At 30.2% G+C, this 19,049-nt stretch overlaps 2 protein-coding genes across 6 annotated transcripts in view; one reads left to right on the top strand and one right to left on the bottom strand.

Annotated features, from left to right (window-relative positions):
- Positions 1 to 8,890: 8,890 nt before the first annotated feature.
- Positions 8,891 to 18,709, bottom strand: LOC108723610 (UHRF1-binding protein 1-like). 5 transcript variants are annotated; one of them, XM_018449490.1, is made up of 19 exons: positions 18,600 to 18,709; positions 17,880 to 18,081; positions 17,576 to 17,767; positions 17,247 to 17,472; positions 17,004 to 17,170; positions 16,738 to 16,897; positions 16,318 to 16,575; positions 15,988 to 16,227; positions 15,860 to 15,886; positions 15,353 to 15,445; positions 15,100 to 15,278; positions 14,776 to 15,013; positions 13,470 to 14,677; positions 13,254 to 13,388; positions 12,639 to 12,650; positions 11,199 to 11,570; positions 10,943 to 11,090; positions 10,685 to 10,698; positions 9,251 to 9,324 (listed from the first exon to the last, which is right to left on the bottom strand). In XM_018449490.1, the coding sequence occupies exons 1-19, from the start codon at positions 18,641 to 18,643 to the stop codon at positions 9,322 to 9,324; spliced, it is 3,918 nt and encodes a 1,305-aa protein (XP_018304992.1). In that variant the 5' UTR covers positions 18,644 to 18,709; the 3' UTR covers positions 9,251 to 9,321. The 5 variants fall into 5 exon arrangements, with proteins under 5 accessions (XP_018304989.1, XP_018304990.1, XP_018304991.1 ...); XM_018449487.1 differs by lacking the exon at positions 10,685 to 10,698 and having other exon boundaries at positions 8,891 to 9,324; XM_018449488.1 differs by lacking the exons at positions 10,685 to 10,698; positions 12,639 to 12,650 and having other exon boundaries at positions 8,891 to 9,324.
- Ns2 (nucleostemin 2) overlaps positions 18,683 to 19,049 on the top strand; it is a 5,977-nt gene continuing 5,610 nt past the window's right edge. Inside the window, exon 1 of the mRNA XM_018449493.1 lies at positions 18,683 to 18,709. The gene's annotated coding sequence lies outside the window, so the exon portion shown is untranslated. The remainder of the gene's footprint in view (positions 18,710 to 19,049) is intronic.

The following is a 19,049-nucleotide window of genomic DNA, read 5'->3' as shown; positions in this document are numbered from 1 at the left end:
CAATGATATTCAGGAATTTCACACACTTGCAAAGCTGTTTTTTCTGCTGAACTCAGAACCAGCGCGGCGTCGCCAAACAAACGCCGTTATGGCGGTTTGTTCGAAGATACATTTGATGCACTTTGGACCTTTGAACCTTCGGACTTTATTCCAGGTGCGAGCTAAGATAAATTTCCTAGCTTGCACCTGTTTTTTTTATTGCACAGATCATAAACATTTATTTTAAATATTATGAAATATTTATTGTAAATGTCATAGTAAATGCTGTGAAGATACTTAATGAAACATTATAATCCAAGTAAAAAATACTTATTAGAAATATTTATTTACATGTATCATAAATATTACATAAAATATTTAGTCTACATTTTAATAATATTTTGAATAAAGCTTTATATAAAATATGTATGAAATATCTATGTAACATTTTTACAAATGAATATTAATAAATATTTATCATAAATATTCTGTGTTGTCTGGGGTAAGACAAGTTGAAGACACCCTTTTATCGTCATCTGGCGATATACGGCAAAAAAAAGATCAAAAGTTAAATATTTCGGCTCTTTTGATCTTTTTGGCTCTTTTCATTTCGACTTTTTTTATCTTTTTTTTGCCGTGTTCGGATGGTGAAATTTTGGCCTGATGCCAAACAAGTGCAAGCAGATCCTAGAAAGTCGTCACCCCATGCTGAGCAGGGCGGATTTTCCATTGAAAGCAAATATGCGAAATAGTCAGATGCCAAACTTTCGTAACTATTAGGAATACTTAGGAAGACCGGATGACCTTAAACGCGTTTCTCTCTAGTAGCGTTTTCTCTTTACTGCACACTGAGTACATGTTAAAGCCGTCGTACACAAATTGACATAGAGATGTATGTTTAATATAAGTATAAAATCGGATTAAACCATGAAATCCTCAATATATTTTAATGTTAAGTAAAATCTGTATTTTATAATTCGAAATATTTGAATTTTACTTCTACACAATTTAAATCAGTGTACAACAGCTTTAATATACACTAATTAGTGTGTACTAATGCAACCAAGAGAAAACGGTATAAACAATGCGACGTTTTCAAAATTAGTGGACACTAAGGCTGGGTCTTATTTCAAAATTTATTTAAAATATATATTTTAAATAAAGAAAAAATTAAAAAGTTATTTAGTATTTATTATTTTAAATAACTTCTTCTTACCTATTTCTTATTTAATATTTTAAATAAATAAATTATAGTTCGCTCGTTTTATGCAAAGCAAATTAAGTAATATAAAAAGTCAATAATCAAACAACAAAGTAACTTACAAATAGTCAAATTTCTTTGTATTTATTAAATACTAAACGTGAACGTTTCGGACCACAGGTCCTTCTTCAGCAGATATGAAATTTCTCTTGTAATTAGTGTTGTATGTACATACAACTTCATGGTTTGAAATCCTGTATCTTATGCGCACTTCAGTCCGATGTTTGTCGATAGATCAAAGATTTTTTATGGTCAAGTAAAATTAGTTGTCAGGAATAAAATATAAGAAGCAGAAGCTCGTTACCCAGACAGCACAGTAACGTTTTAAAAATGTATTTAAAACGTACATGTTGGACGTTTTGGATATATTAAAAACGTCCAGATTAGATCCATGGATATTTTAAAAACGTTTCAAAAACATCCAGTGTTACCATTTTGGATTTCTTAAAAACGTCCATTTTAGGACGCAATGGACTAAAACTGGACCAAATTAATACATTAAACAAATTTTAGACCACAATTCAGACAAAATGATTCTTATAAGAATATATAGATAGCCAATGAGAGCTCTGCTTTACATCGTCGCGTAAGAAAAAGCAGAGCTTTCATTGGATATCGCCCATCACATCTAGTGTGAACTAAGCGTATTAGAGACCCTCAAGTATCTCTTTACGTTGTATCTCTTTTAGTATCTCTTAAGGGCCGATTGTTCCATCTTTTGGTAAAGTTTACCTGTTAGATAAGTAGCAAAATTACCCCATCACACGGATTGCCAGATTTACTTATAACAGGTAAACTTTACCGAAAGAACAATCGGCCCTTATCCCTTCGCGTATCTCTTACTTGAGGATCTCTACTAGCCTCCCCTCCACTATAGGCCAGACTCTGATATTCTAGGGACTCTATTCTCCCCACTGCACTGGTCTCTGACTGGGGTGCGTTCAAAATCGTCGTCCGGATGCACCCAGATGTTATTGTTTTATCCTTGTTGTTCACGAATGATAAACAAGGATAACACCTGGGTGCACTCAGATGATGATTCTGAACGCAGCCCTGGCTGCACGTTGGAAGCAAAAGATTCCAAATTCTTATCACTGCAAGCTATTGCTGCTCGACTTGCCGCTTGCTGCGTACTGTCTGAACTAAGCTTTAATTTGGTAAATTTTCGTTACAGGAGGTAACAAAAGTAAAACTCCTTGTGCGATTTTAAAAAAATTTTAACGTCAAGTCAGCGAAAGCAACGCGAGTAGTTTAGAAAATTTTTTACATGAAATGGACATTTTTTAAATATCCAAATGTAAACATATTTTGTACATTGAATAACGTACATTTTTAAAACATTCGTCTATGGACGTTTGGATCAGATTAAAACCAAGTCTGGATGTCCAATGGATGTCGTGTGCTATCTGGGTATAAGCATTTTATATGGTTAAACGCATGTCTTACAATAAAGCGATCGGTATGAAAATGATTGATGATCAAACTGAAATGTTATACTTACAAATATATATATTCATATATTTAAATAAAAATCATTAAAATATTTTGTATTTACTATTATTAACATTTATTTAAAATACATATTTTTTATTTTATATTTTAATAAATAAGTTTTCAAAATCTAATATTTTTTATTTAAAATAAGAAATAGCCTTCGAAAACTTATTTAAAATAAAAGATAAATTATTTTTATATTTTAAATAAAAGTTATTCTATAAATAAATTTTTTTATATTTTAAATAAATAATAAATGCATTTTCAGGCTCTACGAGGGTCGTCTGAAAAGTTTTGAGCCTAACATAGAAACAAGTAATTTTTCGGTCAAATTTGAGCCAAACTTTGAGCCTAGGAAACAGAAAAAAGTCGCTGGGAGCCAGATCTGGTGAATACGGTGGTCAATTAATTCGAACCGCAAATTCGTGAATTTTTATCATGGCGACTGCTGATATTCGATTTTTTCCATTTTTACAAAAACATTGACATTGACTGGCACAAATGACTGTCAAACAACAACTAAGCGCCGGAAGTAGCTACAATTTTCGCAGGTATCTTTCAAAGTATGTACGATTATAGTACCAAAATTGTTTTGACGAGTAATGCCATCTTCATGTTGAGACTCAAAACTTTTCAGACGACCTATGTATTTCTTATTTCATATTTTAAATAATTTTTTGTGATCTATTTCTTATTTAATATTTTAAATAAGTTCTTGGAATCTATTTTATATTTTTTACTGTAAATAAGTCGTATTAGTTATTTTAGTTTTCTCTGCTAAACGCAGCCATTAAAAAAGTAAAAAACCCGTATTTTATTGTGTTCACTAAGCTGTAACTTTGGCAATTTTTAGAATTTTTTTTCATCAAGGTTCATCTCGTAGAAAAAAATGTTTGTAACATGCTTTATGATTTTTTTGGTTCAGATAAAATAAGACAAGATATGTCCAATTTAAAAAGAATTTCGGCGACGGAACATTTAACAATGTAATAAATATAATTAATTTTTTTCATAAAAAAATTATAAGTAAACACAAATGAATAATAAATAAGCATTGCAAATTTAAAAAAAATCAACGAAGTACTTTCGTACAAAAACATTTTTTAAAGATGGGTTTCGCTTGAATGGATTGAAAAAATCAATTTTTTTGTATTTTCTTAGTTTTACATTTCAAGAATATTCACCATACAGACATAGAAAATATTTTCCACGTTCTTTTGTCCTGCCAAACGGTCATAAATCACGAATCAGGTATAAAGCGACCCCTTGCTGAACAGGGGGGACCGGAGGACTTTCCATTGAAAGCGGATTTGCGAAGTATAATAGGCAGATGTCGTTTCGTTTTTGCTTTCGTAACTATTAGAAATACTTAAGCAAAAAACCGGACCTTGAACGCATTTTTCTCTAAACGATGCAACGTTTTCAAAATCGGTAGGCACTGTTTCGAGAAATAATTATCCAATCAAGTTCAAATTTAGAGAGGTTGGTTTCGTTAAACAAATTTCTGCCGAGAGAGTGAACTTGTAATACTAATTTTTTTAAATTAATCATTTTTTAAGTATCTTTAAAAATTTTTTTAAATGTAAAAAAATCTTACTTTATTGTGTTTGTTAAGTTTAACTTTGGCAATTTTTAGAATTTTTTGTATCAAAGTTCACACATCCTGTAGAAAAAATGTTCTTTATAACATGCTTTTTGGATTTTTGTTTTAAATAAAATAAGACAAGATATCATTATAGCCACTAATTTAAGAAAATTTTCCGGCGACGGAGCATATTTCGTATTAACACATTAACAGTGTAATAAATAATCAATCTTTTTTAAGAAAAAAAGAATCATAAGTATATATAATAAACACAAACGTATAATAAATAAGCCTTTCAAATTTAAAAAGAATTGATGAACTTAAAAAAGATGTTTAATATCACCAAGTTTTCGGTCTAATTCGGATGAAACCCCTTTAATGCACATTTATAAAAAATAGATAATTTACGATATATTTTATATTTTACATCAAAATTTACGATATATTTTATATTTTACGCAAGTATAAATTGTAAAATATCTCATAAACTATTGAATTTTCGATATCTCTACCTTAATAATTTTATATACAGAATAATTTAAAAAAATCATACCATGAAAGAAGATCGCATTACTATAAAAAAATCGATCTTTTTCATGGTCATTTTATCGTGTTTATATCTTATATATTTTATATTTTTCAAAATATTTAATTCAATGTGAAAGTTAGAATTGGACACCTTGTGTGTGCGTGCGTGTGTATGTGTGTGTGTGTGTTTTGAGGATATCATGTAAACATAGAAAGAATTAAACTTTCGTTATCTTTGTAATAACTTTATTGAGAAAGTGATATTCATCTCCTTTACATTAAAAAGATGAAACTACATTTTGGCCATCGCTTCTTTTAATTCCACGAAAAAGCTAAAATATAATTATTAAAATTTCACTCATATTCGTACAATTTGTCGTTGAAATGATAACATAGTATCTCCTTTAGGACACATATATATACATATATATACATATATCATAAATATATATATATATATTCTCACTCTAAAGAGTGAAATCTTACTGTTAAAGATTGAAAATTAAGCCACTCTTTATCAGTACTGGCTTGGTTTTCACTTTTTAGAGTAAGATTCCACTCCAAAGAATTTAGAGGGTATGTATGTAAATATGTGTGTGTGTGTGTGTGTGTGTGTGTGTGTGTTTTGTGTATGTGTGTGTGTGTTTGTGTGTGTGTGTGTGTGTGTGTGTGTGTGTTTTGCTAAGTTTTTGTATTATATAACTCATTTTTCCACATATCATATTAATAAATCCTGATTACATAATAACATTTTCTGTTAATATTGCTACTGAAATATACATTTGTTAAAATAATATATTTCAACAAAGTACGCCATATTTACTATGTTTGAAACGAAGCTATAATTATAATTCATACGTGTTACATTGAACAAATTGTTGTATCCTCAATGTTATTTATCCTATGTAAATTATCTAATAATGTAATGTTTCACAACAAAAACTGCGGAGAAATAGTGAACGTAGCAGACGTACATCAATTCATGTATGCTCTCCACGTGAATGAATGTAGAACAATTGCACAACTCACTCTTGGAATCCTTAGCACTTTGATATTCAAATGATGATCTTCAAATATATGTACTATATTTCTGTTAATATATAAAATAGGTTCATTTCGTAAATTATGGCTGCATCGTTACTTCGGACAATGTATTACACGACCGTTAATATACGATATGAATTTACGAAATGGGACCATCGCTCATGCACTAAATGGCATGATTGTTCTCCCTTCTTTTATCTTATATATATATATATATATTTCATTTATATATGCAACATATTTTGGAATCTTACTAACTACAGTAACTAGTACAAAGTTATGTAAGTGTCGTGGAATTAAACACGCATCAGAAGTCTTGCCTGTTGACAATGTTAAAAATCAAAAACATATTATCAATCCAAAACAATACATATGGCTCAAATAAAACTAACACAATAATGTTTAAAATCGAATAATAATATCAGAATCTTATAGGAATCAACTATCTAAAGATAACCATAAACCATAAAAATGTAAATATTGAAAAAGGCCTAAATAATTATAAATTATAAACGCAATTCTAAAGTATATTATTGATTTTATTATATAATTAATTCATCACATTCAACTTCCTGAAGTTTGTGTTATATATGTTATGTAATATAAATAAGTACTTAAATATACATATATATAAAAAGGAAGAATTCAGGCTTTTCGTTATTTAAAGCAATTCCATTTGATATATAATTACATAGCACTTGTGGTTAGTTGAACAGTAAGATTATATATAAAGTCTCTTCATTATTTTCGATATACATATTTGGTATACATTATTAAAGCCTTTTTATGCAACTCTTATATAAGAAAATGGAAGAAAATAAACAATCTTTCATTTAGAAGAGAAATATGATATAAAAATTATAATAAGTAGATATTAAAAAAATACATAACATATAAAATACTCCTATTATAAGGTGTATTTAAACTTTAAAGTATAGATATTTAAAACTTCAAAGATTAAAAACTTATAAGATATAATTTCAGTTTAATATTATTATATACAATAAAAAAAGTATGTTTGATATATATTATTACCAAAACATATTTATACATATAATATTACCAAACATATTTATATTAATGTAAAATAATTAGTTCTTTAAAAAAGGAACTATGAACAAACTTTAGGAAGTTGATTTAAATCAGACTTAAATGATAAGAGACATCAATACAATTAAATCGCAAGGAGAATATGTTTCTGTAATATAAAATGTTATCAGATCATATATAAATGTGTCATACATATAAGCAAACTCTTCATTGTAGATATGATATGTGCATTATAAAAAGCTTATCCGTATATCTGAAAGTAACAAAAACTTCAACTTTTATCTTTCACTCTTCTCTAAAAGCCTACATATTAATATATGTAGACACAATTGCTACCTTCAGTCATTGCGTTCACTAGTCAAATATTACATAACTACATCGTATTGCACCGTTTCAAGCAATTACATCATCACATAGATATACAATCACGACATTTGTATTTATTTATCAGAAAATATTTGCCAAGAGAACGCGCCGTTCAAAGCCGCATCTAAATGGAAATCTATCTAAATGACGTATCTATAATATACATGAAATGTGTATATTAAGAGCAAAAATTTACATTATGAAACAAATTTCAATCGCATCATGTATTCGTATGCGCTAAAAAAATACTTTCCATTTATGTAGGATCGGCCAGCAATCCGTTATAGAAACTAAATCTATTAAAATCAAACTCTAAGGAAGCCATTATTGGGACCAATTGTAAACTAAAACAAATCTTGTATTAAAAGGACTATCATTCACAATCCATCGTATTACAATTCTCTCTTTTAAAAATTCATCAAGTCAATTCCATTGTTTATATAAATTATCTGAAGGATTCTAGTGCGACTACTATAGACCAACATATCCGAATTTTATACAGTCTTATTGAAACGTCCCACCTTACCATATTATTATTATTTATAATTTTCATCATTCGATGAATCATTAAATCAGTCAATACAAAATTATGTATATGATATAATGAGATACCACCAGGTCACAATTTCTATTTGAAGTCTATCCGTAGGCTCAACTAGTATATATTATTAAGTTATAATCGTCTGTTTTAAATCATTATGTTTCACAGTATGCTTTTACTTATTATATGGAAAGCAAAATATAAAAATATTACCAATTATAGAATCAATCAATAAACCGTGATCTATTGAATCAATCAATATACTGACTAGTGCACTTGCTTATTCCGTACATATACATACATATCCTTCTAAAAAATCGTGATACAAATACACTTCATAAATATAATGCACAAATATGCAAATACTGCTCGAATAGATTTTAATTCCCATCTTAACAAATCGTTTTTATTTATTTATTTACACCTTATTATATATTTTATTTCGTTTTCAGAAGGATATGTATATCATATAAGCATGTATATATAGATAAATAACAAAATATTCGTTACTTATTTATATATACATACGTTATAACAAAATAATGCGCATAATACAAAAAATATGATCATACACAACTTTTAGTCACACTACTCATAAACAACACACAGGCGATTTATCAAAAAATCGTATAACCAATTACTAATTTTCGTGAAACAAAAAACAGACTAATATTGCGGTTTATCGCCTTATATTCGATTATGGTAAGAAAGTTGATATTTTTCATTTAAAAGTTTGTATGCACATCTATATGATTCTTATCACCGTTTTATATTTTAAACAAAAGACCTAAACGGCAGTTACTAGCATATAATTACGGCAGATAATAATATATTACGAGAATAATATATCTTAAAAAATAGTTATAGACCTGATAGTTTTTTTCAGAAAAATTAAAATTATTCTAATTCTCATTAATTCATATATGTAAAGTTGAAAATCATATAGTGAGCGATAACTATTTTATTTAAATAAACTGAAAGTCTTTTTGCTTTACATGAAGATATCCTAGACTTCAATCAAAAGAAATGTTTCCCTTTTCAGTATAGAAGATATAACTAATTAAGACTTAGTAGAACTGCAACATTTGGAACAATCAAAACAACTGGTATGCTATCTCTTAATAGACCATGAAGCTCTGTTACTACCTTCAGGACCGTCTTCTAGTCTTTGATTTCGCAGCTCTGAAATAGTTTCGTGTAAGAGTCTCTTTTCTTCCAGAAGACTCGCAATGTCATCTTCTGCGGCGCTCAAACGAGATCTTATTATATCCGATTCCTCTTTAACGCGCATTAATCTCGCATTTTCTTCCGACAATCTTTCTAGAGTTCCCATACGACGTCTCAATTCTTCGTTATCTAATTTCAATTGCTTACTGGATTGTCTTAAAGTTTTTAATTCCTTCTCGCATTCTGCATTCTTAAGCATTTTGTCACTCGATAATGCCATATTTGAATGGGTCTCCTCTACTGCAGTTACTAAAAAGAAAAAAAAATTGCTGTTTGATCTACTAGAAGTTATATTGAAATTTCCAACAAAAACATACAAACATAACACTATATAATTTCTTTCAAAAGAGATAATAATTAAAAATAAATAAATATACTAATATAAATATAGATGTGTCTAGTCATACTAAGATCAGATATATGCAATATAAAATAAAAATATATTTTCATAAAAAATAGATATAGATTGGGTGTATAAGACAAATATTATAAATCATTAACTAAGATACATGTATTTATGACAAAGAATTTTTTACCAACTTGAGATTCAATATTTATCTAATTCTTCATAATAGTCTGTCTAATAAGAGCGTGACCAGGTTCTATTTATATTTGGGAACTGTTGCATCAGAAATTTTTTTTGGAAGAATTCTTTCTCTACGAAGCATTATATAAAGTTTTAGTTATTGTCCGACTTTTGCTAAAATGACATATTTAACAATAAGTAATGCATACTCTAAAAGATTCGAAGCTATGTTCCTTTGCACGCATCCGAAAGAACTGAAAATTGCAGGAAACAGCTGCAAAGTACATAAAAAAGTACATGATGATCTATTAAACCGTGGTAAGATATGAAAGATATAAAAAAAAAGAAGATAAACAGATTATACAGTTATTGTATATATAAAATATCGGAGCCGTGTTTGTTCCTAAGAAGAAAGATAGTGTCCAAATATTAGACTGGCCACCACAATCATCAGATGTAAATCTAATTGATGATATATGAATATTACTGCTGCAGCGTAGATAGAAAATATATATGATGGAACAATTATCTCGACAGATTCGTTTAATGTAGCGATCTTTATCTAAAATACCATGGTATGCTGTAAAATTAATTAAAGCATACCTCAAAAATGTCAGACAATAATTGGCAATGGCAATAATTGGACTTATTAATAAAAAAGTGTTATAGTGTACTGATTGTATGTAGTACATATGTCATTTTTCCATTTTTTAGTAATAAATAGTTTAAAAGTTATGTCGGTCAGCTCTTATTAGGTATAAAATAAAAAAAATTACTAAAAAAACAATTAATCTCAAATATATAAAAAAAATATTCTGCTATAATCAATTTTAGATACACCCTATATAAATTTAACAATACATAAAGTATAAAATAATACATAATAAAAATGATTACTGCTTGTAACTCAACAAAAATTTTTCTTTGTGTATAAAATAAGCTATAATTCATGCTTATTTAAATGCTAATATTTTAACTATATATTAATTATGTCTAGATGAAATAATATATATTAAGCTGTGCAATAGTAATAAGCAGCGAGATCTAAAACTATTTGTCTACGAGTGTTATATCAATGCTCACATTCGAAAGGCCGCCTGGGTGCAGAGAACAATTATGCCATATGTAATATTAATTACTTCCAAACAGAAATCTGCCACTTGCGCAATGTAAAAATCTACATATAATACCAACTTACAGGTACATGTATTTACAGGCGCATAGGAACGACGTAACTAAGATTAATATCGCATAAAAATTGGAAAAGAAAAATCAACTCAATGTTAATTGCAAGTGGCAGAAACAAATGGGTACGCCTCGTTCAACAATGGCATTACTTACCAACGGGTTCAATGTGAAACACGCCGCTCATGTCCCGTGCTATCCTGAGTTTGGAAATATTCAAATCTATCGGGATCGGGCCTGGAGAAGTTATGTTATTTGGCGGACGATCTTCATTTAAACGTAACGATATATTTTCTAAGTGTATCTGAAATAATAATATATGTGTTCGCGATAATAAATTTTAGACTTATATTTCTAACGAGAGGATATTATATCCAAGAAATGTACTTGATAATCTTCCGAGAATACCTACCTGCATAGGAATTGGTTTAGGTATAATCTCGTCCTCTGCCAAATCCGCTAAACCCGTTACTGAGCTCATCGACAATGCCATTCCGACATTAGCGACTCTCATCTCTAACTTATCCTCGAATAAATTCATAACGCTCTCTTTGTCATGCACATTGATGTCGGATGTACGAGATGTGTCTTGCTCAGACAATCTAGTACAATCTTGGGGTGCTGGTCTATTGCTGTCGCTTGTGTCTTTCTGACTAGCATCCGATAATCTACGAGAATCCTCTGGATTTTTTAAACTATGATCCAAACGTAGCTTAATACGTGATCTGCAGTCAGAATCGGACGGTAATTCTATCCAGCCTCGAGATCGCGAACTGAACTTTGTCTATCAAACAGAATGCATAAACATATTAAATACGGGTAGATCCATGAATTGTGTTTATAGCTAGTAAAATATCTATTTCCATATTGATTACGTTCAATTTACTGTTCAAATTGAATATTATATTACGAAATTAGATGAAATATGATTTGTACACTAAATGAATTAATGATACCTTTTTGTTATAATTATAAATTATAAACAATTCACACCTTTAATAATGTATTTTTAAATCTATTAATTACAGCATGTGAAAATCTACTGTTAAATATGTTAACAAATTTCAAATGCTAAGACATTTTGAATTAAAATTTAATATATATAAAAACTGCAAGAACAATCTCATTCAGATGCAAAAGCATATCAATGCGCTAAAGCATTTCTAATATATGAAGCAATATTAATAAACCCCATTAAAAGTAATATATAAAAAAATATACAAAAACTGAAGTAATGTATATTTACAACGCCTAGCATAATCAGGCTTTATATATTACTTATTGTAATTATCGTAATGCAAGCTTATTACAATACCATGCCATACATTTTATTACCGAAATCTAATTAATAAAAACTTCAAAATTGAATCAACTGTGTATGGAAATCATAAGTAATTGAAAGTGTAACTTACTTAGAATTGTAAGCATTCCAATTTAATAATAAAAAATAATATGCTCTTTGATTAATCCTAAAATTATTTTGTCAAACAAGAAAGATAAAAGCAGAAACATATAATGCAATTATCCCATTTCAATAAAGCAATGTTGCAGAAAAATATAATTATTATTGTATGTAATGCGATATAGACATGATATGATAAATTGCCATTTTTTGATATACTTCTATTTGTGGTTGGTTTCTTTTGAATAAAAATTTGCATCTGCTAATAACTGTATGATAATTATGTAATTACAATATTATAATTTGATTTATTAAAACATTATTAAAGTTTTATTGATTCTACGAAATCCATCAACAGTGTAATAACAGCAATGTGATGTAGCTCAATACCAACACATGCATTTTTTTCACAGTGTCTAATAATAAATGTATGAATGGTTTTGCCAATACCTTTCTCTTGACCTGCCACAAGTGCCACACAAAAACATTCACAAGAGAAGGAGAGACGCGGGAGAGGCATGCAAAAAAAGTTAAAAGACAGAAATTGTATAAATATACATTTATAATATCAACTTGATTATATAATGTAAAAACAATGAGCAAATTACTGCGAAACTACTCAAGTATTAGTAGCTTATGCACAAGTAACCTGCTATTTCAAATATATACTCTAATTGGAAAGGATTACTATGACTTATAATCACAAAAAATTCAATGCAGTTTTTTTTAATTATGGCAAAATATTGTGTGGAGAGAAGTGATTTTTTGATGGTTGAAACTCAAATATCAATAAAGTTATTACAAAATACAAATTTACCGTATAAATATAATTTAATTATATTCGAGGTACTTTAAATTAGCACACAAATGATGCTGACTAAATAAGCTATATTATGTAAAAGTAACAAAATTTCCATAAAAGAAGAGAATAAATTTTTATTGCAGCAGTACAATTAATAAGGAATTTTATTCGTTTAAAAAGAGCATAATTATATAATAATATAGCATAACGTATATATGTATATTTATTTTATTTTACATCTATTAAAATATAATTTAACTCACCTGAAATTCATCCCAAGGAATAGATGAACACTCATCATTGTCAATATTAGAAACTTGAACTTTAATAACAGAAGAATAATCGCAAGATTGTTGTATAAATTCAACTTTTGACAGCTTGAATGTTGCCATGGAAACCTGCGGATAAGAAAATCAAATTCTATTTCTACCGTCTTCGATGATAATGAAAGCTTGTTCACAATTGTCTATGATACTTACTAGATCCTTCCTTTTGCATACGCTGTCCATAGATTTTTCACTTTGCGTGTCCGGCGTTTCTTCCACAACTTCAGTCGCTTCTTCTACGGCCGTTATTCTAATCGAGTTATCGATGCCGAATACCGCGTCGATCTTCCCTTGATCCTGTAGGCTTACCAAAACGTAATTCTCGCTGTCCGAGCTAACGTCGCTTCTCATAGACACAGTATCGCTGCTACCGTCTTCCGGGGAGGCCTTTAAAGCCGAGTCGATCGATGTCATTAGATTGCTGAATCCTTTTTTCATAGATGAAAGATTAACATTAAAATTATTCGGAATAAAGGGCGTGTTTGAGTCCGACTTGCTATGCTTATGTGTGGTTTCCGTTGTATGTTTCTTTTCGTCGCTTGTATTGCCAACACTACTGTATTGCGGTCCACAACTCTCGGGAATGCACCACATTGCATTCGTTGAACCCTCCTGATCACCTTTCTTCGTGCCATTTTGTTTAAAAGTGACAACCGGTTGTGTCGGAGCGGAATGCGAGTAATCCATTGATATCATCGATGATGCCTCGCTCTGAGGTGTCTCTACGTCGTTACTCGTGTTCATTCTCTTAGCACTAAAATCTACTCGCGCACTCACCGTACTGGTGTGCCAAACTGTGGACGGGCCGACGAAATCGTCCGCTATGCTGGACGTATCAGGCACAACGGATTCTAAATCACCGCCGGAATTCTCCTTACCAGGTGTATGCGACGGCATCACAAATGTTACTTCCACCTGCGGTATTAACGCGCCTATGATCAATGATCCACCGTTCTCCACTTTCAAAATCTTATTTGAGTCCACAGCCAAGTACGTAGCCATCTCGGAGATTATCTCCGACAATCTAAGTAAGAACAAATACTGATAATGATTTATCTGCACGCTAACTAGATTGCTTATATATGCCAGCCCGTGAATATTAGCGGGTGACAGCTTCTCCGTGGCTGATAAGTCTGTATTGAAGTGACACCAGAGTGTTAGAGGAAACGCGTCTAGAAATGGTACGGGCCGATTTTGGCCAACGGCCCGTGCTCCAAAAAAATCTCCCCAAACAGGTTCCAAGTTGCAGCACCATACATCTTTGGCCTCTGTCCATAAAAGTTCTCTGTTCAGCTGACGAAGCAACTCATTTACGGAATTGCTACTGAAATTGGGTGGTATTTGCCTAATATTATCAGTGCCTAAAATACAAAACAAAAAGAAGGTATAGAAAAAGATGAAAAACTGATGAAAAAGAATTAGATGTGTTACTAATATTGACAATATCGTAAATACATACCTGCACAATGGGCTAGAAATTTATCCGTTACTACATGAAAATCTCTTGATTTACTGGGAAACTCTGCACCAAAGAACATTTGTCCCATTTGAAACGCATTGAGACACTGTGCCAAATCTGCCCTTGAAGATCTTTCTGTTGATCGAACATTTGTTATAGACGCTCTAGAGGTTTGAATATGCAAAGACTTGGGTCTGTCTTTCTGATTTGGATAATCCTGCTGACTTTCAAACACTACCTAAAAATATAAATGTTAATATTACTAAAACGTAAATGGGATGATATATAAGTAGTAAAAATATATGCTAATATGTTTTAACTTACTCTTGGAAGTATAGCCTCTATTTTTACATCAAAATACATTAAGCGCGTAGAACTCAGCTTGTCCTTTCCCATAAGAGAGTGATAAAGATTTAATGCAAAAGAATTAAACCAAAGGCATGAGCAGACATCGAAATTTACTTGAATGGGATTAAGCTGTACATAAAATTTAGGTGGCGGCACTAAAAAATTATACGTTGTTTAATAATGAAGTTACCGAATAGAATAAAAATATTTATATGAAATATCTGCTTACAGGGAAAAGTAATATCCCCCGGATAATAGTAATAAGTAAACTCAGCATGAAGTATTGTTACGTCTTCTGGAAGACTAAATCTGTCACGATCGCCTAAATAAAAATTTAATTTAAATAGATATAGGAGTATATAATGGAAACTGACTAATACAAAAGGAAAATTTTAATCTAGCTACTATTTAAATTCGGTCTCACATGCAATGATAATTTTATACGCCATTTTGTTGAAAAATTAAACAGTTACTTAGCAATACCATTTGTAAATAACATATAATCTCTAAGAAATTTTTTTTGTAATATGTAATATCAATATCTTTTAGGTACATGTCATTGCACATTAAATATTAAATTACAGATTAATCTCAATTTTTTAACATATATGTAAACTAAATATAATCAAAAAATAGGAGTAAAATAATAAATCTACTTGTTAAAATAAATTAAAAATTAGCTAAAAACTTTATGTGCAATGTTACATTCAAACAAACAACTACTAATTTGTTGTACCTGGTGTATGTTTTTTCCTGGTTTGAGCTGTATAATTACCAAATGAAATAATTATTGTCAAACTTGATGCGACTATTTTAATAAATAGCCTGATAAACAAATAACTTTAAGTATTAAACATATAATACCTGAGATAAATTCTTTTGGCATTGGATTACGCGAAGTTGTTGTCACTTTGTACAAGGTAAAATCATCGATCCTGATAATAATGCACGTCGTCATCAATTTGGCAAGTTGTTCCAAAACGTAATTTTTCACAGGATTACCACTAGGATGTTGAGACTTCTTTTGTTCAGATGGTATAACATTTGAATTTTGTGGTTGATTACTTTTTTCTAAATGTTCTTTGGAACCTTTCATAGCGCTTCCTGTTTTAAATAAAATCGAATAATATGCAAAGTCTTATACCAATTATGTATCGTTCAAACATTTGGCTGTTCAGATATGTATGCACAAACCTGTTATGTTTCCTTGACTTCTTGTTAAAGGAGAATGTTGTGTTCTCCCAGAATCTATGAGATCCATAAACTGACTTCGGAACGAACTCAACGATTGTTGCAACCATTGATTATGAGGTGTAGCATTTTCTCTGTATTTGGCCCAATGTTTTCTATCCGCCATCGCCAAATGATATGGATAATAATCAATTTGAAATCTAACTATTGAAATTTGTAATGCACCACCATCCTTTAGATCAGGATGTAATGATCTGCCTCCTATTTTAATAACATAATATTAAAAGAGTAAAAACTATATATATAATGCAGAAGAAAATCTTGAATTGTATTAAAATATGTTAAATAAATAAATATATAAATAAAATAGTAAATAATATCTTAATAAGTGTGAAAACAAATACAAGTCTCTTTTGATCTTACCACCAGCATCATCACATAAGTGAAGATCAATGCGTTGTGAAAGAAAATGATATGATGTCTCTACAACATCATATCTCGTAAATATTTTTGAAATCGCTGTATTGTATTGACTCTTTGTTCTGCTTTGTTGAGATATCTGTGCCTGATATTCTGGTAAAACCTTACATTATAAGATAGACAAATTAACAATAAATTATTGGAGAGTTCTACACAAAAATTAATTAAAATAAAAATTAAATAAAGTCGCAAATTGAATAAATGCAAACCTCTAATTTTCTTGCAGCTTTTGTTTTTCGTTCAAGAATAGTAGCTTTCTCGATAAGACCACCTAAAGAGTCGAGAAAGTGAAGCGCAGCCTTCAGTTGTGAATCTGTCAATACCCATAGAAGATCATCTAGGATAATTACTAATCTACAGCCCATAACGAAACAATCTGTAATAAAATAGATGATTTAGCAATAGTGAATATAATATTTACTATCAAGATATTTACATCAACTTTCACAGACCTGATATTCTTTTCTTTATCGTAATTCGACATCTTGCTTGGTTTGTAAGTAAACGAAGTGGTGTCAAATTGTGATCCTTAGTACTTTGAGCTTCTATTCTAACAGTCTGCCATTCTAACTCTTTAAAGATAAGTAACTGCCCTCGATCAGGATCCTTCACTCTAGTAGTTCTGAGATCACAACGCTGCCATGTTGCTGACTTGGATTCTACCATAATCCGGTTCATCTAAGTAATACAAAATGATTATAATAAATGTTATAATAAATGACAATCTATTCAAAATCTTCAATCTACTATCCTCTATGTTGTATACTATATAATAATATACCTGGACTGAGGCAATAAATGCAGGGCTTTTAAATGTAACCAGTACAGTATTAACAGCTACAGTTATTCCATCAATTACTTTATGTATAAAAGAATACTTTGCAGGACCAGCATATGATGATACACCCTGTGGGGAAGACATGCTTCTTAGATCCTCACATGTTTCTATATCTATATGTACCTCATCCAAACTCTGTAAATATAATATTTTAATTACATTGTTTATTATAGTTTAGTATAGTTAAATATATAATAAACATAATATGACAAAAGGCATATATTTATAATCAATAACTATCATTTACCAAAAAGATAGGAACACTTTTTAGTTTGGTCCATTGTATACGAAATGAAACTTTATTGCACCAAGCATTAGTTAGTCTTAACCACGATGGCAGCTCTAGTAGATCCGTGAGGACTGTTTCATCAAGTTCTAAATTTGATAGTTCTCCTTCACCTTTGAATGTACTTAAATTTATCTTATCAGCAGATAAATTCTTGGTAAATCTATAATACACAATGTATCAACATACAAAATATATCATTTGGCAATAGTTATAAAAATCATAAATTAAACAAATAACAATATATATACATTATATATATGTACATATAAATTATAGAAAGATTGTTTAATTTGTATACTTCATAATAGATAAATATTTAATATAGATATAAATTTTTATGCACAAGGTTATAAAACTATTGCTAACTTAAATGTGCAAAACTTTGACTGACAAGAAAAAATAGAAAAAATCAGTAGCATATGATGATAAGTACAATGGGAGAGAACATTTTCATTTCTTATTTTCGAAGCTGCTTTATGAATATTAAAATTATGTAGAACACATGGGAAAGGAAGATGCGATAGTTGTATCGTAATGACAGGAGGTATATCTCGACAACAAGGAAGTGCAAAGGAATGCGTTACGTGACGTGTGACTTATGGAACGGAATGATTTTTTTTTGGCGTGTCACTTGTGACCGTGTTGTAGGTTAATCGATCGTGTTTGCACAGACAGTACCTCGACAGATGTTTCAGTAGCTGATTTTTGATAATCGAGACCATCTTTCGGCCGTGTCGGCGAGCCTAAATTCTTACGGTAGTTAACAAGAGCTAATACGTCTTAGCATGGTTAGTTTGACACTACACATATTTATGACGATCTACAGAGTCTGGCTATCACACACACAACACACACACACACACACACACACATATATGTATTTATATATATATCTAATTACATATGTATAGTTCTGCGAATGAAATGATCACATCTTCATCTCATGCACAAAAACTTCCTTCGCGGTTGCCAGTTAGTACCGTTGATCGTGAAGTTGCCTATACTGACGTGCGATAATACGAGAAAAGCGAGTTATCGATAATATATCGAACGATCCTAATGGCTCCTGTACATAGAACGCGGCAACGTTTGCCACACGATGGAAATTAGCCAATCATTGGCTGCGTT

Source organism: Mycetomoellerius zeteki, unplaced genomic scaffold (assembly GCF_001594055.1).
Source record: "Mycetomoellerius zeteki isolate Tzet28-1 unplaced genomic scaffold, Tzet1.0 scaffold245, whole genome shotgun sequence".
In the NCBI taxonomy this organism is placed as follows: Eukaryota; Metazoa; Arthropoda; class Insecta; order Hymenoptera; family Formicidae; genus Mycetomoellerius; species Mycetomoellerius zeteki.
Note: the sequence above shows the minus strand (reverse complement) of the source record. Positions and strands in the feature narration are given on the sequence as shown.